Source organism: Pseudonaja textilis, chromosome 2 (assembly GCF_049901715.1).
Source record: "Pseudonaja textilis isolate UNSWEBS1 chromosome 2, rPseTex1.2, whole genome shotgun sequence".
Taxonomy (NCBI): Eukaryota; Metazoa; Chordata; class Lepidosauria; order Squamata; family Elapidae; genus Pseudonaja; species Pseudonaja textilis.
This window is the reverse complement of record NC_141991.1, coordinates 208,493,874-208,521,722: the sequence shown is the minus strand read 5'-3', so window position 1 is coordinate 208,521,722 and position 27,849 is coordinate 208,493,874. Positions and strand designations below refer to the sequence as shown.

General features: G+C 35.6%; 1 protein-coding gene and 1 long non-coding RNA gene across 5 annotated transcripts in view; one reads left to right on the top strand and one right to left on the bottom strand.

Annotated features, from left to right (window-relative positions):
* LVRN (laeverin) overlaps positions 1 to 23,772 on the top strand; it is a 41,584-nt gene extending 17,812 nt beyond the window's left edge. The window contains exons 6-21 of one of the 4 annotated variants that reach the window (XR_015742233.1): positions 1,600 to 1,713; positions 2,554 to 2,691; positions 3,275 to 3,340; positions 3,422 to 3,487; positions 6,593 to 6,753; positions 8,357 to 8,433; positions 9,194 to 9,333; positions 10,327 to 10,382; positions 12,955 to 13,108; positions 14,026 to 14,120; positions 16,046 to 16,153; positions 16,591 to 16,761; positions 19,453 to 19,593; positions 20,205 to 20,259; positions 23,188 to 23,387; positions 23,499 to 23,772. Coding sequence is in view for 2 of the 4 variants with exons in the window: in XM_026720231.2 (XP_026576016.1) it covers positions 1,600 to 1,713; positions 2,554 to 2,691; positions 3,275 to 3,340; positions 3,422 to 3,487; positions 6,593 to 6,753; positions 8,357 to 8,433; positions 9,194 to 9,333; positions 10,327 to 10,382; positions 12,955 to 13,108; positions 14,026 to 14,120; positions 16,046 to 16,153; positions 16,591 to 16,761; positions 19,453 to 19,593; positions 20,205 to 20,259; positions 23,188 to 23,334 (1,689 nt within the window). In the remaining 2 variants the exon portion in view is untranslated. Of the gene's footprint in view, positions 1 to 1,599; positions 1,714 to 2,553; positions 2,692 to 3,274; positions 3,341 to 3,421; positions 3,488 to 6,592; positions 6,754 to 8,356; positions 8,434 to 9,193; positions 9,334 to 10,326; positions 10,383 to 12,954; positions 13,109 to 14,025; positions 14,121 to 16,045; positions 16,154 to 16,590; positions 16,762 to 19,452; positions 19,594 to 20,204; positions 20,260 to 23,187 lie in introns of all 4 variants that reach the window. The other 3 variants (XR_015742234.1, XM_026720231.2, XM_026720238.2) reach the window with 3 other exon arrangements.
* Positions 984 to 11,036, bottom strand: LOC148127344 (uncharacterized). Its single transcript, XR_015742235.1, has 3 exons — positions 10,941 to 11,036; positions 3,391 to 3,466; positions 984 to 1,043 (listed from the first exon to the last, which is right to left on the bottom strand). It is a non-coding gene; the product is annotated as an uncharacterized LOC148127344 (long non-coding RNA).
* Positions 23,773 to 27,849: the final 4,077 nt, after the last annotated feature.

Below are 27,849 nucleotides of genomic sequence, written 5' to 3'. Positions count from 1 at the left end.
GCTTGAAGGAGAGAAGGATTCTCCAAGAATGAGAGAAGCCATTTCAAAGCTAGTTTTAAAAATATTTGCTTGTATTAACAGCCTCAGAATAAATTCTATTATGTATTATGTATCCTAACATACAACTAAGTTTCAAAGTATATTAAATGAGAGGCCAAAACAGGAAGAAATATAATATTAACATTGAAAATAATAATATAAAACTAAAATAAAAGCAATAAAAACCCTGGTTGTTAGTAAATAATTGAAAAATACCTTTATAGGATTATTATCATATGGAATTAATGAAACTACTAACAATGTATTGTCTGATACAGATACACCAAATGAAATACTATGGTATTTTCAATGAGATAATTTTGACATTCTTTATTGTTCCCTAGAAAAGGATCATTGATATGTGGTAGATTACAATGAACAACATTTTGCTCTCTGAAGCACAGAAAGTGTAGCATGTAGGCAACAATCATTGGAAAAGTGGAAGGACTGTTTACGTTAAGAGAGGGAGCCTTTATTTCTTTTGTGACTTCTCCATCCCAAACTCATTAAGAAGCTGTAGCAAGTACAGGGTAATAAAATGAATCTGATTTTTAAAAAACTATATAATTGCAAGAATGAATGAAATATGAAATAGATCAGAACTGTTTTTGTAGGTCCAAAAGAATCAAACATTACCATATGGAAATTAAGTCTTAAATCTTAAGAAATTAGTGTCTTTCTTCAAGACACTAAAATCATTAATATATAAATTCTAATCAGTACTATTAGATAAAAAAACCAAAACCAAAATGATTTTCAGTTCTTTCAGATTAAGCAAAGAAGATCCTGGATAAAATTAGATACAGGATTAATTCATTGGGTGCTGTTAACTTGCCTGTGTGTGTGTGTGTGTGTGTATAAATCTCATCTGGAGTAGCATTTAAAGAGATTCATTTAGGAATACAGAAACAGCAATTTGAGTGGTGTGGTGCCCTAGTGCTGAAGATACTTGCCTTCTACTCAGAAGGTTGACAGTTCAATCCTAGGTAGCGGCAGATGTTTTTCTCCTAGGATGCAAAGAAAAAAAAATGTGCTGGGAACTTCATGTGGTGTAAGGAAGGGCATCCAATCAGTAAATGTTCAGCTTCATCTGGTCACCCTGGCTGTACCCTAAATTAACAGATTACAGGGCCCTAAAAAGGGAGACTTGGAATAGCAGCTTGGGAAAGAGGGGGAAGTAATTTTTGCCCTGATTGTAATTATATTTATCTTGTCAGTCATGGTTTAGAAGCTGCCAGAACTGATAATAACATTATAGAAAATGAGCACATTCATTGACACCCTAGTTTTGCATTTATGGGGCCCTTTAAAATAGTTGCATTGGATTATATAATGAAGCCTAGATTTCTTTTTCTTTAATTCCTTATTTTAATCTTTATGGCATCTTTAATGTATTTTCTAAAACTCCTATCAATCACTCCTATCAACTAATATTGCATCACTCCTTTGTGACAAATTGTGCCCATTAAGTAAAATTGTGAACTGTTCTCTGGCCAGATAAATGAGAACAGCAGTTGAAACAATGCATTTAAATACTCTTACCCCGCTTCTTATTTTAAGTGGTTTGGAAACCTAGTTACCATGGACTGGTGGAACGACATATGGCTTAATGAGGGATTTGCAACTTACTTTGAACAGCTAGGTCTATACCACATTGAACATATCATGCCGCTGGTAGGTGTGAATTAAATCAACCTTTCCTGTGTATCTTTCATTCAAACTCTGCCTTTACTTTTAAGTTTACTTTTAAGTTAATGAAAACTATGTAATAGGCTCTAAGCTTGGTAGTATTCAGACTACTTTATTTACTATGATATAAAATGATGAATTCTTCCTCATGAGAGATTTCAAACAGCAGCTGAATGGTCATCTGTTATGGTTAGCAATATTGTATTTGAATCTAAGTTGAGCAGGGAATTGAATTAGCTTCCTTCCAACTTTATAATTCTTTATAATATAAATGTGAGCATTGTCACAACTTTCTCCCTGCTTCTGTCATTGCTGAGTTGCTAGTATTATGTGAGTAGACACAGGGTTACTATGCCTAACCTAGTTTTCTAAACTTTACCAATTTGCACATGCATTTTTGCATCAAATATCATAACTGATTGCTTATCAAGTAATTTATAATCATGGTGTACTCCTTGTCTTAAATCACACATATTCTATCTGTATACATTGCTATTTATTAAATGCTTAATAGATTAGAATTAATTTATGCTTCTTGTCTATTAGAGGTAAACATGAAGGCTTTACTAGGTGGTATAATAGGTGAATAATCAGTGAATAAGTGGACTGATTGAGATAGATACATTTTCTGTATAGATTTTCTGTAGATAGATAGATTTTCTGTATAGATTTTGAGGTTAAGGAAGTTTTTTTGAATTTGATATGAACAAGACTAATGATGTTAGAAAGGAATGCAGAGAGAACTAAATACATTTATGAATGTTACTGTAGAATTCTAAATCTCGGTTTGCACGAGTAAAATTAACATTTTATGATTATTTGCAGGATAAACTCTTTAGCAGGCAGCTTACACTACCTATGTTGTTTATAGATAATAAAGGATTAAATCAGTCTATATCAAACACAGAAATGCATCAAACAGATTCAATAATAAAACTGTTCAATACAGTCACTTACCATAAGGTAAACAATATATTATTGTAAATTTCATATACTGTATGATTCATAAATAGATGTAATGGAAGAATATTTTTACAGTGCATGAGAAAAGTAAATTATTCTCTCAATGTTATAAGACAGAGTTCCCCAACCTTTCTGGGTGGGTGGGGAAAAGGGGATGATTTTATGGGAGGGGCAAGCACATGTGCGCATGCACATGAGAGCATCCATAATGTTCATGGCAATGCTTGAATGAGAGGGGTCGTGAGCGCTCGAGATGAGATTCCCGCAATGAGGCTCGTGCGAGTGGGGCCACGGGCATCCATGACGATGCTTGCATTAGTGGGGCTATGCATGCACACAGAGGTGTATGCATCGGCCAGCCACTCACATGGCCTGGTGGCAATTAACCCACAGCCTGGTAGTGAGCCGCAGTCCACAGGTTGGGGGTCCCTGTTATCAGATCTTATAATCTGTATGAAAGTGAAACAATTTTGAATCTTCCTACTATTTTCATTCATTATATGTATTGAAAATATTTTGAATGTAATGTAAGTAAACATCTTCCTAAGTTTATTAATCTTTTCTCTCTCTGTGTCTATTTTAGGGGGCTGTTATCATCTGGATGCTTTCCAACTTTATGACTGAAGGATTATTTATGAAAGCACTGAATGTAAGTTTAGAAAATATTTCTACATTACATTATATTGAAATTTTACAAACTAACAATAACCCTGTTCTTGTTTTACTGCAGTCATATCTGAGTGCATTTTCCTTTTCCAATGCTGTCCAAGATGATCTGTGGAATCACATTCAAAAGGTGGTTAAATTTACAATGCATTTGCTAGACTTTTGATTTTAATAAATTGGGAATTGTTGGCTGTAAGTAAAAGTCATGACCATTGGGTGCTTATTCTCTGAAGTCAGCATCACTAATCGTTGCTGACAATTCTCCTTGAATCCTGTGATGACCCGGGGCATGGCACAAAGGCAACACAGTCACATAAATAAGAAAAGTCCCTTTAATACCTCCAACTTCGCCCCCAATGTCCAGTTACCTTCAGCTGGAGGAAAAAACTCTCCCAAAAACAGTCTTAAAGTGGAGGAAATTCAGTCCAAAAACAAAGTACATATAAACTGTATATAAAAATCCACACAAACCACACTGCAGCAATTAACTGGACAGGACAGGATAAGGAATTGTAGACTTCAAAGACCAACAAAACACATACAGTTGGAAAGATGCCAGGAACCCAGATAAACCTCAACAATAAAAGATAACTCAAGATTTGCCTCCAACAAGTTGCTGTGCGCAATCTCCCTTTTTAAACACTCTATTCCCAGCTGCCACTAATGAAGGGAATCAGGGCCCTTTCTTCCCCTGTAAGCCATGCAACTTACGTTGCTCCCTTCTCTGTTCTTCCCTGCATGCCCTAGGATGAAGAGGGGGGTGGGCCTGGATCTTCCTCTGAATTCCCTCTGTCTTGCTCTACCTCTCCCCTGCTATGCCCAGATGGACTTTGCCCTTCCCCAGTTTCTTCCACAGCCAATGGAGCCACACTCCCACTCTCTGTCAGCTGCTTGGCCTCCCCTCAGAATCAGATTCCAACAGGGGCATGACAAATCCCTTGGTTTTCAGATCTGCCTGATATCTGGTTGTTGTTTGTGGTCTTTTTAATGTGGCAATTAAGGTATAGATAACTTAAAACAAGTTTGTCACTATTTGTATATGTCCACACATTTATTTCTCTTCAGAATAATCCCCACCTTCTCCAGGCAACCCCACTTTCTCCATCCAGAAAGCAAAAGTATATTATAAAAAAATGTAGGAAGTACGTATCAATCTTGTAGCAGATTTCTGAAGATAAAACTTAAGATATAGGAGATAAAATATTTATAGGAAGAAAAATGCTCATTTACACCAGATATTAGTTGCTATACTATGCCCATGTGACTGAAAATAGGTAGATAACTTTTATTACCTAACATGGATAGGGAAAAATGGTATTAGAGAAAATTAAAACCATCTTAATAATATCTGGGGAAATTGATTCTGTCAGGATATAATGAGGAGTTTAGTCCCATAGAGGAAACCTATGAATCTAAAAGCCAACAACATTGGCTCATTATTGACAATCCCATTATCCAGATTTTTTTTTTTAAATGAGGGAAGGGGAAAGTTATGACTGATTTTAGTAGGGCTTTGTAGAAAGCAAATGTTTCTTCTTAGCCATTTCTTCATCTTCTAAGTCCCAGCTGAATTTTAGAAAAATGTTACTTCAAGCTTATTTTTCTCTGGATTTTATATACTGCCTCTCTGATTGTATTAATTCTAGTTTCCACTTAGCCTCTTGTTAAAATTGTCCCTTTTGTAAGAATAAGGAACACATGTTTGTCATGTGGCAGAAAATTTTATGTTCCTCTGATAATCTCTCCTTATATGGGCAGTGCCATGTATTCATTGTTGTGTTAGTGTGGGGACTGGAGCAAACTATACTGACTTTACCCATGTTTTATTCTCTCAGCATGAATATTGCATGCATATTAGTACTTGGAATGTTTATATTGTATTGGATGTGAACAATAATATGGAAGCCTGTTTTTAAACTTTGAGACTCACAAAGATCCTCAATTATTTTTCTGTGGGTGTACCAATAAAGGAGAATATTTGTAGCTCGGGGTTAAAATTAGAGATTGCTTGGTACTTTCTGACCTTGGTTGTTTTCTTGCAGACATTTCATTACTCAAACTAGGTAACATTATCTGTACATCATCACAAGAAAACAATCAAGCTGAGAGAGCACCAAGGACCACTCATTTTGTGAGTCTAACAGATAGGGAAATGTGCACAGTTTTGATAAGATATGTAATGTTGTATTTGGAAGAGTTAAAATACTTAATAGAGCATAAATATACCTTTGACCTGCACAACAATGATTGAAAAATTATAGAGCTTGTATAGTGTTTGAGAGTGGCTTGTCATCAGATTAATTCTTGTTTCTGATTAGTGGTTAGTAACCATAGTAGTATTTTTGTATAGTGACTACAAGGCAGAACAACTTTAATCTGAAACATAGGTTAAACATAATAATTTTAAACTGACTTGCAGAAATATTCCATTAGTTTATTCATATTTAGCTGATTTGTATCCTGCTTTTCGAAATGTCAGAATCCTTCTCCAAATATCTGCCCTCACAACAGCAATCTTATGTTGTAGCCCGAGTAGAGAGAGGGTGCCACATCACCCAATGAGTTTCTGCAACTAATTACAGAACTTAATCTCATACTAAAGCAATACAGTCATACTGAAGCATATATTTGCATGGATCACATTGGCCCTTAAATATACTTTTTTGTGCCACTAATAAATTGATACCAGTTCATTTGTTTGGTACCAAATGAAGAATATGCCCTTGTAACTATGCATAACAATTAACTCAGAGCTTGGCTCTTTTTAAAGAAAGATAGAAGTCTGAATTATAATGGAATTTCAGAACCTTGGATAGTTCCAATAATAAACTATCCTCTGATAATATATTGAGCTGATTTAGATTACTGAATCAAGGTTATGTTCCTTTTTTAAAGATCAAAGTGTTGATCTTCTGCTTTGGAAATTAGTCTTTTATCAATTTTCCATCAGTATCTTATGTGATGTTGCAGTTCTGCAGAAACCCTGAATCTCTGCCAGTACCTAAGAAGATTCTTGCATAAACATGCTTTCTTTGACCAAATTCCAATGGACAGCTGTTGATTCAACATCTAATTCAGCACTTTCACTGCTTTCATATTGCAAGAGACATGGTTGATGAAAATTGATCTGCAACTTGATCTCAAAACTGGAATTTGATGATTCATGTTACTTGAAAGTGTCTATGTATGTATTTGACATAAAACCTGTATTTTAATCTTGAACATTTTTTGGAAGGTAATAGATGAGCAAAATGACTTCCAGTTGCCAACATCAGTAAAAATAATAATGGATTCTTGGACCTTCCAGAAGGGCTTTCCACTCCTGACAGTAGATTTCTCAACTGGCAATATTAGCCAGGAACCAATTTTTTCTGAAAAAGGAGAATCCAACTCAAAGTACGTGTTTTTTTAAAAGTAACAATAAAAACAATATAAAAACTTTAAATAGAGATTGAGTGAATGTGTAAAAATAGGGCGCAAATACTAGTTGATGTATTTGGTGCCATTTCAAAAAAATTGGAAAAGTATTTAAACACAATAGGAATGGATAGAATCTCAGTTCTCATCAATTACAAAGGTTGCATTACTTGTAACAGTGTGCATGGGTTTACACACACACACACACACACACACACACACACACACACACACTTTCCTAGATCCTTAGAACAGATCCAATAGTCAAAATTACTAAATCAGTCAGAACTGTGTGGTAAACCATGTAAATACAGATGATGTTAGTAAGTTTTGTGTGAATTTTTAAAATATATGATCTGCAGGTTTTCAACACGTTTTCTTTCAACTAGAAAGAAGTTCAGTTGGCATACTTTCCCAGTACAAACTATAATTTCTTTGAACACTATTTGTTATTTTCTACAGCTCCCAAATCTGCAAACTAAGATTTGTGCTTACCCTCTGAAACAAAGTTGGAAATCTGTTTCTCAGACATTACTTATAAATGCCAAAATGAATCTTATATTATATCTGAGCAGGAATACTTGGCTATTCAGCTGATTTTTTAAACCGTACAAACCATAAATTGGAGAATCACCCAAACTGTGTTGATTCATTATGCTTTAATCTGTATTAAGTTATTAGAGGGAATGTGAATTAGAAATAAACAATGGAGCTAAGAGCCAGGACTTAATCTGAGGCTGATAGTGTGTATAGTACCATTTTTTCTTTTTTAGAAAATTTAAACATAAATATCCCTCAGCTGTCAGGTCATGTTCTGGATTGTTTATTACTATCATAGTCCTTATTTTCAGCAGTTTGCATTGAATGTGTAAATATTTATATGAAAATGTAATCAAATATGCTAGATGGCCTTAAGGAAGTTACAGAAGAGGTTTTCTAATATTCTAGCTGAAAATATAGCATTTTTAAACAAACACACTACAGAAATATAAAGCAGCTTATGTGTTGGGTTGAAACCTGGAAAAAGCTGGCATTAATAGATTTGTCTCAGCTGTGTCATTGGAATGCAGCATGTACTCAACTGAACAAGAGTTAAAATTACATAGTAGAACTTTCTTATCTTTGCAATGTGCCTGTTCCATGAGAACATGGCCTGTTGAATCAGTACTATTTATTTCCAGACAAGGAGTAGAAAAGAAACTTTTGAAAAGAGAAATCCATGAGCATAATTGTGCATTCCACTGTCAGGTATAGGAAGTGAAGGTTTCTTATACACTTACCGATATTTACCTTACTAGAGGTAAGAAAGCCGCATGCATATTTGCATTACATTAGGCTTAAATGTAGATGAATTCCACTGAATTCAAGTACACACAAAAGTTCCAGTTCACAATTGCACACAGGAATGTGAGTTGTGCAGCTTTCAGGTATAAACAGAAGTTGCATTGCACATTTGAACTATAAAATCCCGCCCCCCAAGAGAGTTTTTGTCTCAGAACTTTTTTCTTAATTTATGTAATAGCATTTGAATGGTATTTTACTTTGGTTTATGGATTAATTATCAATTGTTATTTTTATTAAGTAGAACATGGATTATTCCTATTTCTTGGATAAGAAATGGAACATTACAACCTTTAGTATGGCTTGATAAACATAGTAGTAAGTATGTTTTCCTGAATTTAAGAAAGTCTTTACTGTCTGGAATATATGATTCTGAACTTTTGAAAGAAACAAATTACAGCCCAAATATGAATGATGAGTTATTGTAATTTCTGCTGTTTTCCATATAGGTTCTTTAACAGAAGAATCAGGGAGGTGGGGGGAAGGAGCAGGAATAATGAACGACATGGGCATGTTAGAGAATGGCAACAAGAGTTTGATTAAAAATCATTTGACTCCTGGTAGAAAAGAAACTGGAAAGCAGCTGAGAAGAGGATTAAATTGGTGATTAGAAAGGCATTTTAAGAGAGTAAAGCTTAGTTTAGAACAGATATAATCAATCTTTATCCTATGATGTTGGTACAACCAAGGAACAGTGGCAGTTCTGTCCTTTTCTTACCAAAAGCCAATTCTACTATCTTTGGCTAGGAAAAGGAAAAAGTGAAAATAGAAGCTGCAATCAGCAATTTATTTATTACCCTTTTATATCCTTCAAAAGATGGAAAAAGAATTTTAGTAAACAGATATTTTAGTGTGATATGATCATGAAAAAAAATGTATCAATGACTTTCTTCAGTGTTATGGTTTTGAGAACTATACAGTATATGTGTGGGCAATGTGACAAGCTGCACTTGGTCTATTTGCTTCTTTTTCTTACATTGGAAATTATACAACATGACATCATGAGCATATGTAGGTTTTCAGAAGGGTAACATTTTAAAAAAATGTGCTAAGTTTTCTTCCTTTCATGTGCTTACAGAAATATTTCCTGAAATGAAAATATCAGATTCAGAACAAGATTGGATTATTTTAAATGTGAATATGACTGCTTATTGTAGAATCATCTATGATCAAAACGATTGGAGAAGATTGGCCAAAGTGCTTGAAGATGATCCAAAGGTATGATAGTTTTTAATCATGTTTATGTAGATGATTATTATAAGAATGATTATGTTACTCTGCAGTACAGCATTTTTTTAAAGGCACATTGGATCATGATTTTCCTTCATAGTGTCCCATCACTGGAGGTTTTAAAGAAGAGATTGGATAACCACTTGTCTAAAATGGAATAGGGTCTCCTGCTTGAGCAGGAGTTTGGACTAGACAACCTGCAAAGTCCTTTCCAATTCTGTTATTCTGGTCATAGAGAGAACCATATTCCTAAAGTATATGAGCCTAGGGATAATACTTGGAATGTCTGGGAATTTTAAGAGTCAAAGAACGCAAGCATTTGTAAGGTTTACCCTTAGCCTCCATTCCTATTTTTACCCTTAGTCTCCATTCGTATACAAAAATGTCAACTTTTGGTATGTATTAAATCCATATTCTAAAAGGCAACAAAGAATATAATCTCTTCCAAAATGTCTTAAGTGAAAGGAAAGTTCAGAAGAATGTAGTCCTGATAAAGATCACTGAATATAATTTAGGGGTTGAGGACATGAATGAAACTATTATATTGTTTTATATAACCATGGATTTGGTTTCCTACATGTCTATGGGAGGAAAGAAACAGAAATGAATCAGGAAAAAACATACAAATATACGGGGTTTAATACACCCATTTTAATTATATTATTCTAGCAAGCATGTCAAGGTTTCAGTAGTCTGCCATATTTATCTTACAGGAATGAGGAAATGGGTAGCCTTTATGTTCTTTGTGCATGTATGTAATTTAGAAAATCCATCCATTGATAAGGTTTAGGAGATATTTATGATTAGCAATATTACAATTTCAAATTGGAACTTGTCATATTTTTTAAAAATTCACATTGATCAATATAATAAATATTTTTAGGAATCTAAAGAAGTATCACAGATACTTTGAACTACTACTGTATAAAGACCTGAAGATAACTGTTTTAAATAAACTATAATACATGGGTATCTTTTTAGGCTATTCCTTCTGTCAACAGATTACATTTAATGGCAGATAGCTTTCATTTGAAATGGTAAGTTATGTACTATTGTTGTTTTCTTCACATCTATAATTGAGTACTGAATTCATTCTGAATTCATTCTTTTAAAAAAATCTGATAATTTTTTTCTCTACAGTTTCTTCTTGCACCATCTTTGAGTTTCAAGTGCAAGTAGCACAATGTACTATATTCCATGGATCCTTTGATCAACTGGATTAATCAACAAGAGTTGAAGAAAGAAATAGGCATAGATTTAAACTAATGGATCTCTAATACATATTGCAGCATCCATAACACTCTTGAAATACCTTTCCTAGCCTTGGTGACTAGAGAACTCAGCACTATGAAAGGATCTCTTAATCCATTCCCTTTCCCTTAACTTAGTCCCTGAACCAGTGTGAATCCACAAACAGAAGGGGTGCGTGGTAACGTGAGCCGACTTCTGTAATTATATGCAATTTCTTCCTTTCCACTTTACTTAGAGCTTCTGTAAGCTGCCTTGGGTCACCATGGGCGAATAGGCAGCAATATGAATTCAATAAAAATAATGAATGAATGAATAAATAAATACATAGAAGATTAAGATTGTACCTGGGCACAGGAAAGATGGACATTCTTTGGAGACTGGGCAACAACACTGGCCCTACAGACATGTTTGAAAACAACACAAGTTCGAGATGATGTATACAGGACTAATTCAGAAAAAAATAGTTTTGTACAAATATTATGAATGCATAGGAGAAAGGAAAAAGAAATCTTTAAAATGTTGCTGGGAACAAGGAAAGTTTATTATTATCCCTTTACCCATCTTTCTGCTACATTATATAGTTTTTTCGCTATAAATGGGTAGCTATAGCTGAAAATAGGTCACAAAGCACTTGGGGAAAGGATAGAACTGCTACAGTTCCTTGGGCAGCAGAAAGAGTGACAAAGAGCAATGGGTAACTTCATCTTTACATTGAATGGCCTCTTGACTGATCACACCCAATATACATGTTCACAATACATTTTAAGTTATTTATTGTAGGAATAGATCCCTCATAATTCAGTCACTTTACTCTTCAGCCTGTGTGAAGTTGATGCTGTGTAATGCAGTTCTAAATATTTATACTCAGATATAAATCTCATTTAGGACTTCCTACTAAAAGTATTTAAATCTGCAGCCTTGGCCATGCACATGCCTCTCCTGCCAATCATTCTTACCAGCATTTTTGAATCTGCATTCCAAATATGTACGTTCTATCCTGCCTCTATCCTGTTTCTTGCTCCTGCCCTTTTTCTGCTCCAGCTCTGACCCCAGACCACCTGCCTTCTCTGGTCAGCCTGCTTCCTGATCCAACTCAAGTCCTCGCCATTCATAAGCTTTTGAACTGTGAGTATATCTTGAATTCTGCCAGTGTTTTCTTCTATCTGGCTACTGACTCAGAAGCAAATTAAAGATGAAGTTAAGACGTATTTCCAGGTGGACAACTCCTGAACTAATAAAATATATTGTGTTCTTTTCCCATCTTTTTCCCTCTAATGGTTTTTATGCTGAATGTCCCAACTTGGAAAAGATTGTGATAGATAATGATACCTGGACATCTCTAAATTCTGTGAATGGGACCAGGAAACTGCCTAACACATTTTTCCTCTGCAAAGACCTCTAGTGTCACTATGGTTTTGAAGGCAATTTAAACCATTTCAGATGCAACACATAAATGAAGTGGTGCTCTGTATAGCATCCTGAAGTTGACTGCAGTCAAGTAAATTGGGAAGGTGCTTTGCAGAATGTCTTACATGATTTTATTCACCCAAAGTTATTGTGTCAGTAGTAAGGTTAAAAACTTTAAGCAGTTGTTTTATTTCTGCAATCTCTATATTTTTCATTTGTACTTTTTTTCTTTGTTCCCAGTGCTGCCGCTTTACCCCCCCAGCTCTTTATCAAAATATTTGTATATATTTTAGTGTTTGCAGATCAATAATCTGATTCATCCTGAAAGTTTTCTAACGTAGCAAGCACTGAAAAAAACACATAGAATGGGACAAGTTGTCAGGCCTCTTAGTTTTACAATTCTTCTCCTTTTAAAAGACAGTTCTCTGGTATAGTTTTGATGGCTTTTAAAGTCATGCCCCAGTGAAACCATATTGTCTAAAAGGAATATTCATTTCAGCTTCTTCAGTTAACATGGCATGGAAAGTTAGCTTTGTATGTGTTTGTGTGTTTTAAAGCCTTTTTTCTCAAATGGCATTTCTTTGATTGATCATAATATCGTTGAAGCTAATTATAAATACACTCTTTTTCAGGAAGCTATGGTAGGACTGACAACCTCTGCTAATTACTAAAATTTCAGAAAGGAGTACAAATGTTGATACCTTCCAAAGTGAACCAGATATATTATTCCTACCAAACAGCTTTTGTTCTTGTTTTATATGTTCTTGTGTATATGTGTATGGATTCTGTTTTACAAACTTTACAAGTCCATGTAATACTTATTTATGATTAGCATGTATAGAAGGGTTGTCTATAGGATTCTAAATATGTGATTCATCTAAAAGAATATTAGTGAGATTTATTGAAAACTATTTGAGAACCACACAGTTAAATATGCCTTATTTTAAATAGGTCCAATCACACTGGATATGAAACTCCGTTGTATTTAACTAAATACCTTGCAAAAGAAGATGATTTAGCAGTGTGGGAAATGGCCTTGGATGCACTGGGCATTTTCCACACGAATTTTCTTCTGAGAGATCCCGAATTATTTCCAGTTTTAAAGGTAACTGAAATGGATGCTGAAATTGACTATATCCATTCTAAATATTCTCAACACCCTAAGGGAAGAAAGAAACAAGTGGTGATCTGTTCTGTTCTGGGACATTTTGCAAAATGTTACAAACTAACATTCAGATTTTGATAAAAATTATACAATCAGAAGCTCTGTGTGTTTGTCTCTTTCTTTCTTTCTTTCTTTCTTTCTTTCTTTCTTTCTTTCTTTCTTTCTTTCTTTCTTTCTTTCTTTCTTTCTTTCTTTCTTTCTTTCTTTCCTTCCTTCCTTCCTTCCTTCCTTCCTTCCTTCCTTCCTTCCTTCCTTCTTTCTTTAATGACCCTGTAGTCCCTTAGTCAGGGTGATTGAGTGGAGCTGAGCATTTACTGGTTGGATACCCTTCCTCATGCCTAGGAGGAGATTGCAGCAGATATTTTTTTCTTTGTGCCCTTAAGAGAGAAACATCTGCCATTGCCTATGATTGAACTCTCAACCTTCTGAATGGGAGACAAGCATCTTCACTAGTAGGCCACTCCCCCAACACATGTGTACATTCTCCTAAGTTCAACTGTGGCAAAATGGAGGCACATTTGGAGAATATATTGGAGGTGGTGACCCTTTGAGAGCTGTATGCAATGAAATTTCATTTTTAACATATGCCAATTAGTATACATTCAACGTGACGATAAACCTGTTCTATTCTGTTCTGTTCTGTTCTGTCCTGTTCTATTCTATTCTAATTATTTTTCTTTGAGTGAATTAGAATAGGAAAGTATCTTTAGAATAGGAAATATCAAACCTATAGCTAAAGAATAAGTTTAACAGGACTGACTATAATTCCTTAAAAATGTGTTCTTTCCATATTTTGAGGATTTGATTTGCCAGTGGTGAAGGATCAGTGTAATTGTGTCTTTTTCTTTTCTTTAAAGCAATATTTTTTACCACGAATAACACCAATATTTCATCACTATGCAAATCTTCTTCGTGAGACCCCTGAAGTATTGAACATGAACCAATTCAGCAAGTAAGGTCTTAAATATGATTAAAATGTCCAAGATATTGTTGTTAAATACAAAGTAATAATGAGTTTCACTGATATCAGTGAAATTCCTTTCCAATTAATATGTTCAAATAAACATAATTTATATACTTCATTCTACTGATAAGTATTTCCTCTGTAATATCTATACTCCACCCTCTTATTTTTTTTAGAAAATAGCCACATAGTGTTGTCTTCAAAAATGTTTTTAGTTCATGGAAAATCTTGCTTGGATCAGGGATTAACATTTCTTTTACTTATATTTTAGTGCTTTTAAAATAATAGCAGAAAAAGAAAAGGAAGACACAAAAATAATTATAATGCAGATACATACATTTTCAAAAAAGAAAATGCGTAAAAAGTGCTTTTTTAAAAAAATGAAAGAAAAGGAAAAACCCAACATATAACATGTTATTATAACAGTTACAATTCTATATATTTTTATCTAATGTAGGCATTATTCAAGTACATGTATATTTATTTCTAAAACCTTAGTATAAACTATCATTTGTGTTTAAACTATTGTGTTTGTATAAATGAGTTCCAGATTTCATTATACAAATAAAGTTCTCCATACAAAATCTATTTCTATAGGCAATCTATTCAGAGAGGGCAAGTGTAACCAGATCTTCAATCCACTGAGTAAATGGGGCCATACATTTATCATTCAAATGCTGCAATATCAGACTTTTGACCATAGTAAGGCACAGAGAATCCCCTTACGTTATACAATTGTCCAATTCCACATAATACGTATGTAACTGAAGAGAATATTGTCTTCTGAAAATATTGTCTTCTGAAAAAATCCATTGCTTTCTCCCCAAATTTAGTAAGTGTAGGATATTGTAAAAACATGTATTTTAAGAAAGCATTGTCCATATAACATTTCCAACAAAACCTGTCTATCCAAGCGTAATGGGGTTAATAGTTTTTTGATGGCCAGAGGGTCTGACACTTTTTTAAAAAAATCAGAATTGTACACATTGGTGGAATCAGTAATTTATAGATTTTCCCACCCTCCCCTTCCAGGTTTTTGGTGTAGTTTTTTTCTTTTTAATTTTGCAGGGTTAGAGATATCCCTTTTTTTTTTAACCAAACATATATTTTGCTTGTGTCAAGATGGCAGGAAATTATGTTTGCCAGTAGTGGTTGGAGAGAGGTTCAGGGAGAGCAAACAGCATATAGGCCTCGGCCACCCACTGTTTATATCTTACAGCTGTGTGTATATATGTGTTGACTGTGTGTAATAGTGTACTACTATGTTGCAGGGATGGAATCTTTTTAGTCTCTTTCCTTATTAAGTGCTCTTTTATGGTGGTTGTGATATTTGTTTGTATTTGTTTGTAGTCATGTAAATATACAATTAGTCATGTAAATAAATAGCGTATACCATTACATTTGTTTAATTCAATTTACATGCTACTTGAGTCCAAACTGACTCTGGGTGGCTTACAATAAAAGAAGAAATAAAAGCATACTACAAAACAAAACAATTGATCATACCAGAAAGTGAAATGTTTTATTTATTCTGTATTGTTTTTAAAATTACAAAAAAAGAGAAACGAAACACAAAGATAATTATGATAAAACACTTATTTCCTTTTTTAAAAAAGCACGTTCTCTGTATTTTTCCTTTCCTTTGACAATGTCTCTTATTTTTGTCATATAAAAAAAAGTTAATGAAAAGGAAAAATCTATAAAGTTCCACTTCATGATGAAAGGCAGAAATATTAATTCATCAATTTTCCAAATTTATTTATTCAATCAAGACAGAGGAGATAGACTACAAATATGACCTTGTAAATAAGCCCAGGTGCTAGAAATATGCATTAAATAGTATTGATTCTTTGATGTAATGCACTGTATTTGATAGATTTCTCTTTGTTTCTCACTTTTGTTTTTCTTTGGAGACATGATATAGAGAGAATTGTTACAACAGCATGCTGGCTTGGGCTTCGCGACTGTTTAGACCTAGCTTCTGAATTCTTCAACAAGTGGATGAACAATTCCAAACATGAGTAAATACAATTTATCCCCTCATCCTTAGTATAAAATGTGCTCTTTCCCACAATGTTCTAAAGATGTGTAAATACTAGACAATTATTGTAAAAATAAGCATTAAAAGTACAGAGAAAAGAAACCAAAAAAAAAAGCATTGGGACAGATCAGAAGTAATAAATTCTAAATAAAATCCTAATAAACCATATGGATAGAAGCTGAAAAACAAGACTGCATGCTTTAGCATTTTCACCACAGAGGGACAGAAAATGCAACTTATAATGCATATCCATTATTTGTGCAAGAATGGTCTAATTGATTATGGTAGATGATTATTATTGGAATAACTGAAAATATGTATTTGTGAAAACATAGAATGCTCTCTACTTAGGACTCTATTAATTACAATTATTAGTTTTATCTCTTTATATTAATAGGTTTTTATTTATAATTGCAGGGTTCCTGTTTGTTTTAGCTCAGCTATTTGTTGCTATGGTGTTTGGATGGGGAATGAGGAAGAATGGGAATTTTTATGGAAAATTTTTCAAAAGAATGATACCAAAGATGCATACATAGCCGATATATTATATGCCTTGAGTTGCACTCGCATTCCATGGTTACTACAAAGGTGATTTAATTAATGTTTGCACAAAGATTTCATGATTTCATAAGCCAAAGGCAATAGCAATGTTACGTAGTTCATTCACTTGTTACTAGATATGGACTTAGTGATTCCTTAAGTTCATGACTGTATAATTATTTATAAAAAAAGATAGTTGTAAACATGAATGTCTGCTTAATATTTGAATGGTGTCTATGTTAACATTTCTTTCTCTTGATAAAACATAAAACCACAAAAAATGCTTCATGTTAAGGTTGGAGTTCCATTTTCAAATTCCTTTGTTTATTTCTTTGATAGTAATATCACTTTTCTGAATAAAGTTACTTTATACATACAGTTGTGTTCAAAGATTTACATACCTTGGCAGAATTTATGATTTCTTGGTCATTTTTCAGAGAATATGAATAACACAAAAACTTTTCTTTCACTCATGGTTTGTGGTTGACTGAAGCCATTTATTATCAATCAGCTGTGTTTATTCTTTTTAAATCATAATGACAACAGAAACTACCCAAATGACCCTGATCAAAAGTTTACATACCCTGGTGATTTTGGCTGATAACATGCACACAGGTTGGCACAAAGAGGTTTGAATGGCTATTCAAGGTAACCATCCTCACCTGTGATCTGTTTGCTTGTAATTAGTGTGTGTGTATAAAGTGTCAATGAGTTCCTGGACTACTGACAGACCCTTGCATCTTTCATTTAGTGCTGCACTGAAGTTTCTGGCTTCTGAGTCATGGGAAAAGCAAAAGAATTGTCAAAGGATCTGTGAGAAAAGGTAGTTGAACAGTATAAAACAGAAAAGGGATATAAAAAGATATCCAAGGAATTGAGAATGCCAATCAGCAGTGGTCAAGCACTAATCAAGAAGTGGAAATTGAGGGGTTCTGTTGAAACCAGGCCACGGTTAGGTAGACCAGCCACAACTGCCAGGAAAATTGTTTAGGATGCCATTACTACATAAATGCCACAAACTATCCTGCTTACAATACGTCAAACAGCACAGAGACAAGCCTCAAACCTTCTGGCACAAAGTCATTTGGAGTGATGAGACCAAAACTGAGCTTTTTGGCCACAACCATAAATGCTACATTTGGAGAGGAGTCAACAAGGCCTATGTTGAAAAGTACACCATTCCTACTGTGAAACACGGAGGTGGATCGCTGATGTTTTGGGGATTTGCGAGCTACAAAGGCACAGGAAATTTGGTCAGAATTGATGGCAAGATGAATGCAGTATGTTATCAAAAGATACTGGAGGAAAATTTGCATTCATCAGCCCAGAAGCTGTGCATGGGACATTCCAACATGACAATGATCCTAAACACAAGGCCAAGTCGACCTGTCATTGGCTACAGCAGAATAAAATGAAGGTTCTGGAGTGGCCATCTCAGTCTCCTGACCTCAATATAACTGAGCCACTCTGGGGAGATCTCAAGCATGCAGTTCATGAAAGACAGCCCAAGAATTTACAGGAACTGGAGGCTTTTTGCCAGGAAGAATGCACAGCTATATTACCATCTGAGAAGATTAAGAGCCTCATCCACACATACCTCAAAAGACTTCAAGTTGTCATTGATGTTAAAGGGAGCAATACACTGTATTAAGAACTGGGTATGTAAACTTTTGATCAGGGTCATTTGGGTAGTTTCTGTTGTCACTAAGAATTAAAAAGAGTAAACACAGTTGACTGATAATAAATGGCTTCAGCCAACCACTAACCACGAGTGAAAGAAAAGTTTTTGTGTTATCATTCACATTCTCTGAAAAATGGCCAAGAAATCATAAATTCTGCCAGGGTATGTAAACTTATGAGCACAACTGTACCTGGAAATTCTCACTTTGGAACATTCTTCAATAATTTATTCTCAGATGATTAAATTGGCAAAACCAAAACATTTTTAAAATCATGTCTCCAAGATAAATGTAACAAATGTAACAAACATGAACAAATTCATGTAACAAATCTCAGAACTGGTCTTATCTATATACTCCTGTGCATTTCTTTGATTTTCTTACACAAAACTTAATCTTACTGTCTGACTGAAAATAGAAATATGATTATTGTAGTAGTTTTCAACTTTGGGAGTTTTAAGGATGCTGACTAGAGGATTCTGGGAATTGAAGTCCATACATCTTAAAATTACCAAGGTTGAGAAACACTAGAGCAGGGCTGTCAAACTGCCGTGGGCCAGATGCATTACGTGCTGGTCACACCCATGCCCAGTTTAGCAAAGGGGAAAAAAGTCATATGACACCACTGTAATGACATGAGTTTGACATCCCTGCACTAAGTATAATTTTAAAAGTTCTAAAATATGGATCCTTGTCTATCTCCTCAGTTGTCTGTGTTTTTAGAAGAAACTATCTACAGCACTATTCCATAATTGGAGGTAGCTGTGGTTCATATGCTTTTAAAGGAAAAACATTTTTAATGACTTTGTGAATGTATCAAAGCTTTGGTTGGTCTTGCACTCAGTTGTTCAAGACATAAGACAAGCTTTCTCTGAAGTTTCCAAATGTAAAAATGCAAAATGGACCTGTAATTCCTATAACGATGGTAATTTGTGGATCTCCCCCCCCCACATTCTTTCCATTATTTTTAACTGATCCCAATTATAATTGTATTTTTAGTAGAGTTTTAGAAATGATTTTTCTTCTTACAAATGTTTATTGTGAATAAACCTCTGGGCAGATACTTGCATTATGTCCACAACGATGAGACGAATCCACCAGATTTTACAGCCCAAGCAGTTCTGTATGTGGTCCAGAATGAGATTGGATATTGGACAGCATGGACCTTTGTAACAGAAAATTGGTCAGATCTGACCCTTAGGTAATGACAGTCAAGTTCCATGTCTTTGGGGTTGTAGGAGAACATTTGTCCTGAAATATTTTATTCCATTATGCATGACCAAAAGAAGTAGTCAACAATATTTAGCAAGAGAAAATCTTTTCCCTTATTTATTTATTCATTTTAGAAAATCTAAAGAACTACATTATAGTTAGGCAGCAACACTCTGGTATGAATCCAGAAAAAAATATCCCTTATATCCATTTATACTGGAGCTGTAAACTCACAAAAAGCTGGGAAGTAATTTTTATTAATCTCTTCTAAACTGAGAGTGTTATTTTCTTCTTCTCCTATTAGCATTCCATGAGCTGAAATCTAGATGTGCTTAGGCTCGCTAGATTTACCCAAAGCATGTAGCTGAGAAAGAATCAGATCAAGTGCAGTGTGAACTTTCCTTAGATGTTTATTTAGAAAATTTATATAGCTGCCCATCTTAAATATATAACCCTAAATCAACCTGTTTTAACAGTTCAGTTTTATTATTTCAGAGTAAGTTTGAGTAAAAATTGAAAGATGAAAATATTACAGCATAAACTTAGCATCTTTTCAAAATACTTTTCCTTTATAAACAGTAACAATGCTCTTGGTTATAGGTCCGTAATGAAGTCTCTCATGATCACTATCACTACTGACATTCACATGCAAATGGTAAGTGGATAAGAGAACATAGCGTACTGAGGTAACAAAAAGTATTTGCCCTGAAATGGAAGAGTACAATTATTTTTATGACAAAAGCTGCACTTAGCATTTGATCAAAAGGGCCCAGCAGAGATTATACTACCTGAGACTTCTCAGAAAATAACAACTGAATGAAAAACTGCTGGTGACCTTCTACCGTTGCACTGTAGACTTACTGCACCTCTGTATGGTTTGCCAATTGCACAGTGGCAGATAGGAAAGCACTTCAGAGGGTTAATGTCATTGCCCGGAAGATCATTGGTTGCCCTCTCCCCTCTCTGGAAGAGCTTTATAGCTTCCGCTGCCTTAAGAAAGTTCAAAACATTCTCAAAGATCCATCTCATCCTGAGCAGCCTTTTTTTGAACTATTACCATCTGGCAGATGGTACAGAATAATAGAAACAAGGACAAATAGGCTGAAAAACAGCTTCTATCCCAGAGCACTAACTCTATTGAATTCTACTGTATAGTGCAATATTAATGCAAATACCAGGCATTTTCAATTCAATGTATAGAATGTTAAGGATGTGTGTTTGTGTTTATTTTCATAGCCATAATGTACACTGAAGATGGTATTTAATTTAGTTGTACGAGGTGCAATGACAATAAACTAAACTAAACTAAACTGATTGGCATGCTGGGGCCATATTACCCTAAAATACAAGGCAATTTGATATAGGGGTTAAGCTGCTGGATTAGAAATCAGGAGATAGTGAATTCTAGATCTCCCTTAGACATGAAAACCAATTGGGTGACTTTGGATTACACACTGTCTATCAGCCCAAGCCACCTTACAGAGTTGTTATTGTGGGGAAAATAAGAGATACCATTACTGTATGTTTGTTGACACAATATAAAGTAGGATAAAGATCTAATGATCAATAAATAAAACACAACAATAACAGCTTAGAGATTGAAGAGTTCTTAGAAGTCAACTTAGAAGTCAACTATATAACACCAAGCTCAGGATTTGTTAAAGCATTTGAAATAGAAATAGAATAACAGTTGGAAAGGACCTTGGAGGACTTCTAGTCCAACCCCCTGCTTAGGCGGGAAACCCTACACCACTTCAGACAAAGGGTTATCCAATCTCTTGTTAAAAACTTCCAGTGTTGGAGCATTTACAACTTTTGGAGGTAAGTTGTTCCACTGATTAATTGTTCTAACTATCAATAAATTTCTTCTTAGTTCTAGATTGGTTCTTTCCTTGATTAGTTTCCACCCATTGCTTTTTGTCTTGCCCTCAGGAGCTTTGGAGAATAGCTTGACACCCTCTTCTTTGTGACAGCCCCTGAGATATCAGAACACTGCTATCATGTCACCCCCAGCCCTTCTTTAAATCAAACTAGGCATACCCAATTCCAGAAACCGTTCTTTATATGTCCCCCTAATAATCTTTGTTACTCTTCTCTGCACTCTTTCTAGAGTCTCAACATCTTTTTTACACCATGGCAACCAAAACTGGATGAAGTATTCTAAGTGTGGCCTTACCAAGGCATTATAAAGTGGTATTAATACTTCATGTGGTCTTGATTCCATCCCTCTGTTTATGCAGCCTAGAACTTGTTGGCTTTTTTTGGCTGCTGCAGCACACTGCTGGTTCATATTTAAATGATTGTCCACTAGGACAATATTAATTGATCATCATTGTTTCCAGCCCCCCTTATTATTTTGGGAATCCTCCTCTGAATTTGTTCTAATTTGCTGATGTTTTTTTTTAGACTGTAGCATCCAGAACAGGACTCAATATTTCATATGGAATTGACCAGGGCAGAATAAAATAGGTCAATTACTTTCTGAGATCTTGATTCTACTCCCAATTCTTAAATAGCATCAAGAAACTCAACATATGTTCAGCTTGCAGGCTATTACTATACTGACAGTTGATATATATCAGATTTTCATCCTGCCTTTATTATTTTTATAAATAATTCAAATATATATAATACCCTCCCCACCTCCTATTTTCCCCACAATCACAATCCTGTGAGGTGGTTTGGGTTGAGAGAGAAAGACTGTCTTAAAGGTCACCCAGCTGGTTTTTCACACTTAAGGAAGTGACCCAGTTTCTAGCCTGGTGCCTTAACCACTAGCCCAACACGTGGTGTATAAATCTGGGATGCCTGAACTTCCACCTAATACTTTCTGTGGTCAAATTTTATTTTTATAAGATATCCCCATTTGAATTTCTCTCTAACTTACTATGTGAAATCTCATTCTCTTAAATTTTGTGTGGCATTTAGAGGCAATTTTGTGTGGCATTTAGAAGCAGTATTGGGGAAGGAGAAGATGGAAAGCAAACTTGTTAGATTCTTTTTCCCAGTGAAAAGTTTTACCTCTACTTTTGTCCCCAAAGTTATTTGATTTGTATAATCACTTGTCTCACAAAAAATGGCTTTGAGTGGGATGATGATGATGATGATGATGATGATGATGTTATCCATTGAGTCATATCTGACTCTTGGTGACTCTATGGGCCAGGTCTCTCCACATCTTCCAACCTTGCACTCCTTTGAGTTTTTCCAGCCAAAGCATAGAAAAACAATACAATAATCAAATAAAAACAATTATGTAAAACAATGATTATAAAATATAAAAATTAAAGGATTAAAAAGATATACGAACCAGAGACATAGAGAGAATGAATAGCTGACTTATGTTAAGATGTTGTTGGTTTCCTGGGACCCAAGCTTGGTGATGTAACCAGGCCTGGAAGGACTTTTGAAACATTGACAAGAATGGCAGTAACTTGATTTTCCATTTATCTGTGCATAATTCCTTCTACACTGTAAAGGATTATGTGTATCTGATATACATTATATTATGTTAAATTATATCATAAAATATACTGTTTAGATTAACACTTGCCCTTATTACTCTTTGTCTGCTTTATTTTAGATACAAGCTTTTCTTAATAATACCCTTGAACCTGAAGAAAAGATAATCGCTACAAACTTAATGCAGACAGAAAAATCTCAAAATGAAAAAATAAAAAAATCAATGACTAAAATGATCATGTGGTTCAAGGAAAATATGGACAATTGACCACCGAGACATTTTTTTTTAAAGATATCTTCAGAGCAATTAAAATTTCCCAAGTTAGAAAGATATTATTTTGGATATCCATAAGATTGTTTTTCTGCACAATCAATAAAATACCATTCAGTGCAAAGCAAACTACTGGTATTAAATAAATTGTTTTCTCCCAGGACAATGTCTACAAAAACATTTGCATATTTTGTGAAATTCTTCCTCTGTAAGAATGCATTTCCAAATGCCATGTAAAAGGAACTTCAAGGAATATTATATACTAAGGAAATTGAACAAAAGAAACTTTTATGTTTGAAATGAACTGGAAGCAAGAAGACTCTGTTGTTCTCTGATGTGCCTTAGGAAATGAGACTCAAACATTTTCAGAACTATCGCTTTTTATTTTTTAAGTGAAAATGATGACAATAAAATGTAAGAATTACATTATAAGAATATATCACTTGAAAATGTCTTTCTCTTTCATGAGCTATAAAAGGTATATGTTTTATATTATATTATATATGTATATATATAATATTATATATATATATATATATAATATTATATATATATATATATATATATATATATATATATATATATATATATATATATATATATATATATGTTATGTCTCCTCTTGGAGATTCAAACGAACAAACACAAAGCAGCCGTTTCACAATCAAATCAAACTGAAGGAAAATAACAAGATAACGACTGGCAGAAACGGTTAGAATTCCCCTTCAAAATTCAAACAAACAGAGATCTCCTTGCAGTAACGTCCTCACTCAAATAGACATTTTGTTTCTGGCAAAAGGCACCAGCTCAGCTGTGTCCTTTTATACCCATTAAGGCAACGTGCTAATTAACTGGCTTGCCCTTCAGATTAACGTTCCCTGGTTCTGACGTCAATCCACGATCTAACAGTCATCAGATTCAAAGTTTCTTACAGGACCGATCCTTCCAATCACAACACTATCCCCCACCGCAGGGCCCTTCCCCCGAGTCTGATGATTAACTTGACGATGTTTCGTTGACAACCCCACTCTGTCTCCCACAGCCAATGGAGGCGTCGCTCGTTCCAATTGTCTCAGGTGGTCTACACATTGGAGACTTGGAAAAGAAATACCGTTCTGCGACCAAGCCACCAACGGATTGTGCAAACGCAACCAGGACATTCCGAGCACCAAAGGGAGATGAAGGTTCGAGGTGATATAAAAACTTATCGCCTCCTCATGATCCCCAATGATCATACGCACTGGCTGGGTGGCGAAACGAATGGGCCCAGACTTGAGCTCACGCCCATCCACGGTTTCCACCTTAATGGGTGGATGTACAGCAACCAATGGGATCCCATAGTGCTTAGCACTGGTTGTAGCCCCTGAGTCCACCAACGCAACAGCAGGAATTCCCTCCTTCTGTGACTGTAGAAAAATTCGAGTGTCCAAAAGTAAATGCCGAGGAGGGCCAGGATTTACTTCAGCAATTTGAGGTGGGGATGTGAAATGTGTCCGACCTAGGGTTTCCTTGAGGTCAGGTCTACCCTTTTTTCCTGACGAGCCAAGAGTGGTTTCAGGTACGGGTCTGCGGTTCCCTCTCCGATTGCAGGAATTAACAAAATGTCCCAGACCCCCGCAATAAAGGCACAAGCCTTCCTGGAACCGTCTCGAACGTTCCCGCGCTGTTAAGCGAGGGCGGAGTGCTCCCAACTCCATCGGCTCCTCTGTCTTAACCATGGGTTGGAAAACTCTCGGTGGCGTGGGTTGTGCACGAGAAAACGAAGATGGTTCCATACCGAGCCGTTTGCGTCCACGTTGCTGTAAACGAGCTTCAATTTGTAAGCACTGAACTATCAATGCATCCAAAGTAAAAGCCCTCTCTGCATGGACCAGCTCATCTTTGATGGCATCAGACAAGCCTTCCTGGAATGCAGCCATATGAGCCGGTTCGTTCCAGTTGGATTCCAAACATAACAAACGAAATTCTGCAACGTAATCCTGCAGGGAACGTTTCCCCTGATTTATGTCCCATAAACGTCTGTCCACAGTTTGTATCTTAATTGGGTTCTCAAACATCACTCTCATTTGCTGAAGAAAACCCTGGAAATCATTCAACAACGGGCTATCTTGATCTAACAAAGGAGTAGCCCAATTAGCAGCCTGCCCAGATAAAAGGCTAAGAATGAATCCTGTCTTGGCCCGATCATTTGGAAAATTTTCAGGCCTCAAGGACATAAATAATTGACACTGCCCCAGAAATGCCGGAAACATGTCTGTTTGCCCAGAAAATTTCTCCGGCATGGAAACTGGGCTTTTCCTCACAGGAGGGGCAGAGGGAACAGCAGCAGGGCTTGGTAAGCTGGAAACATAATTCAGCAATTGTGTTACCTGATTCTGAAGCGTCACATTGCTTTGCAGGAGCTGGTTTATTTGCTGTTGCTGCTGCTCTACCAAACGCTGCAGTTGATTTAAATCCATCTTGCTTGAAAGATGGTTTGTTTAGGCCAGAAACAATAATGTTATGTCTCCTCTTGGAGATTCAAACGAACAAACACAAAGCAGCCGTTTCACAATCAAATCAAACTGAAGGAAAATAACAAGATAACGACTGGCAGAAACGGTTAGAATTCCCCTTCAAAATTCAAACAAACAGAGATCTCCTTGCAGTAACGTCCTCACTCAAATAGACATTTTGTTTCTGGCAAAAGGCACCAGCTCAGCTGTGTCCTTTTATACCCATTAAGGCAACGTGCTAATTAACTGGCTTGCCCTTCAGATTAACGTTCCCTGGTTCTGACGTCAATCCACGATCTAACAGTCATCAGATTCAAAGTTTCTTACAGGACCGATCCTTCCAATCACAACATATATATATATATAATATTTTATATATATAATATTTTATATATATATGTATGTATGTATGTATGTATGTATGTATATATGTATGTATGTTAAGAAAACAAATGTATGTATGTATGTATGTATGTATGTATGTATGTATGTATGTTTGTTTTTGTAGATTTTCATGGATACAGGTATGCAGATCTTGGCATGTTCGGGTTTTTTCCCGTGTAAGATTGAGAGTATTTTGGTGATGTTTTGACTAGGTCCCACTTGCCATCTTCAGGCTGGTGCTTTCGGCTTCGTGCTTGTGCGAGCAAAGCGTGTTCAGAGCTGCCATCTCCCTATAAATACTGGTGGGGAGGTGTGGTGTGTTGGCTCTGTTGTAAGCGGGCTAGTTAGCTGTGTTGTTATTTCTTGATTGGCTGATGGAATCGATGTTTGCAGATTGGTTGGCTTTTTCATAAGAACATGTGTGGCTGAGGTATTGGCTGTGTGTCTATCAGCCTCCTGTGTTGTAATGACCTGGGTAATGGGCAGTGTGATGACCTTCTGAGTCTATTGTTGTGACATCCTGGATCTTGTGCTTTAATCTCCTGGGTCATTGGCTGTGTTGTAACATCCTGAGGTTTTGTGGTGTAACCTCCTGAGTTCTGTGGTGATATCCTGAGCAGGTGGTTTTGATGCAACATTCCGGGCTTTGGTTTGGCTCTGAGTTTGAGGTCTGGCTATGGAAACCATCAAAATAGAGAAACACCCCCATAACATGAATAAACGGGACAATATCTCCTGCCTACCAGACATCTGGAAACGAGCCCTTATCAACAAACGAGTCCCAGCCATGAAAACCAACACTGGACCCAAAACAACACACACCACCACCAATCTCCCTCACCAGATTCAAACACAAACCCATCCCATAGAAGAAAAGCAACCACCATCCAGAAACCAGACCACTGCTGCATCACCAACTGCCATACACCCTGACCCCCAAACCAAGCAAACTGACACATGCCATGAACACATAGCCAATACCTCACCCACACATGTTCTCACGAAAAAGCCAACCAATCTGCAAATACCTACTCCATCAACCAATCAAGAAATAACAACACAGCCAACCAACCCACTTACCACAGAGCCAGCACACCACACCTCCCCACCAGTATTTATAGAGAGACGGCAGCTCCGATCACGCTTTGCTCGCACAAGCATGAAGCCGAAAGCACCAGCCTGAAGATGGTGAGTGGGACCTCATCGAAACGTCACCAAGATACTCTCAATCTTACATGGGAAAAGACCCAAACATGCCAAGACCTGTATGTATGTATGTATGTATGTATGTATGTATGTATGTATGTATATATATATATATATATATGTTATTTGTTTAAATAAAGACAATAATACCTTCCAATTGCATAAGCCACAGCATTTTTCTCTCTCAAAATTTTGTTGTTACTGTTCTAGTGGGACTAACGGCAGGACATCCTTCATATTCACAGTGAAAAACTAAATGGAAGGGATAAAAATGGAAACGGATTGGCCTGAAAGAGTCTGGCTGGCTCTGTTAATATGAGCAGTCCACATTTACTTATTTGCCATTGTGGCCTCAAATAGTTTAGCTACTGCTCACCTAATCCAGGGAAAGTATCACAAGCTAGAGATCAGAAAAGATATTGTTATT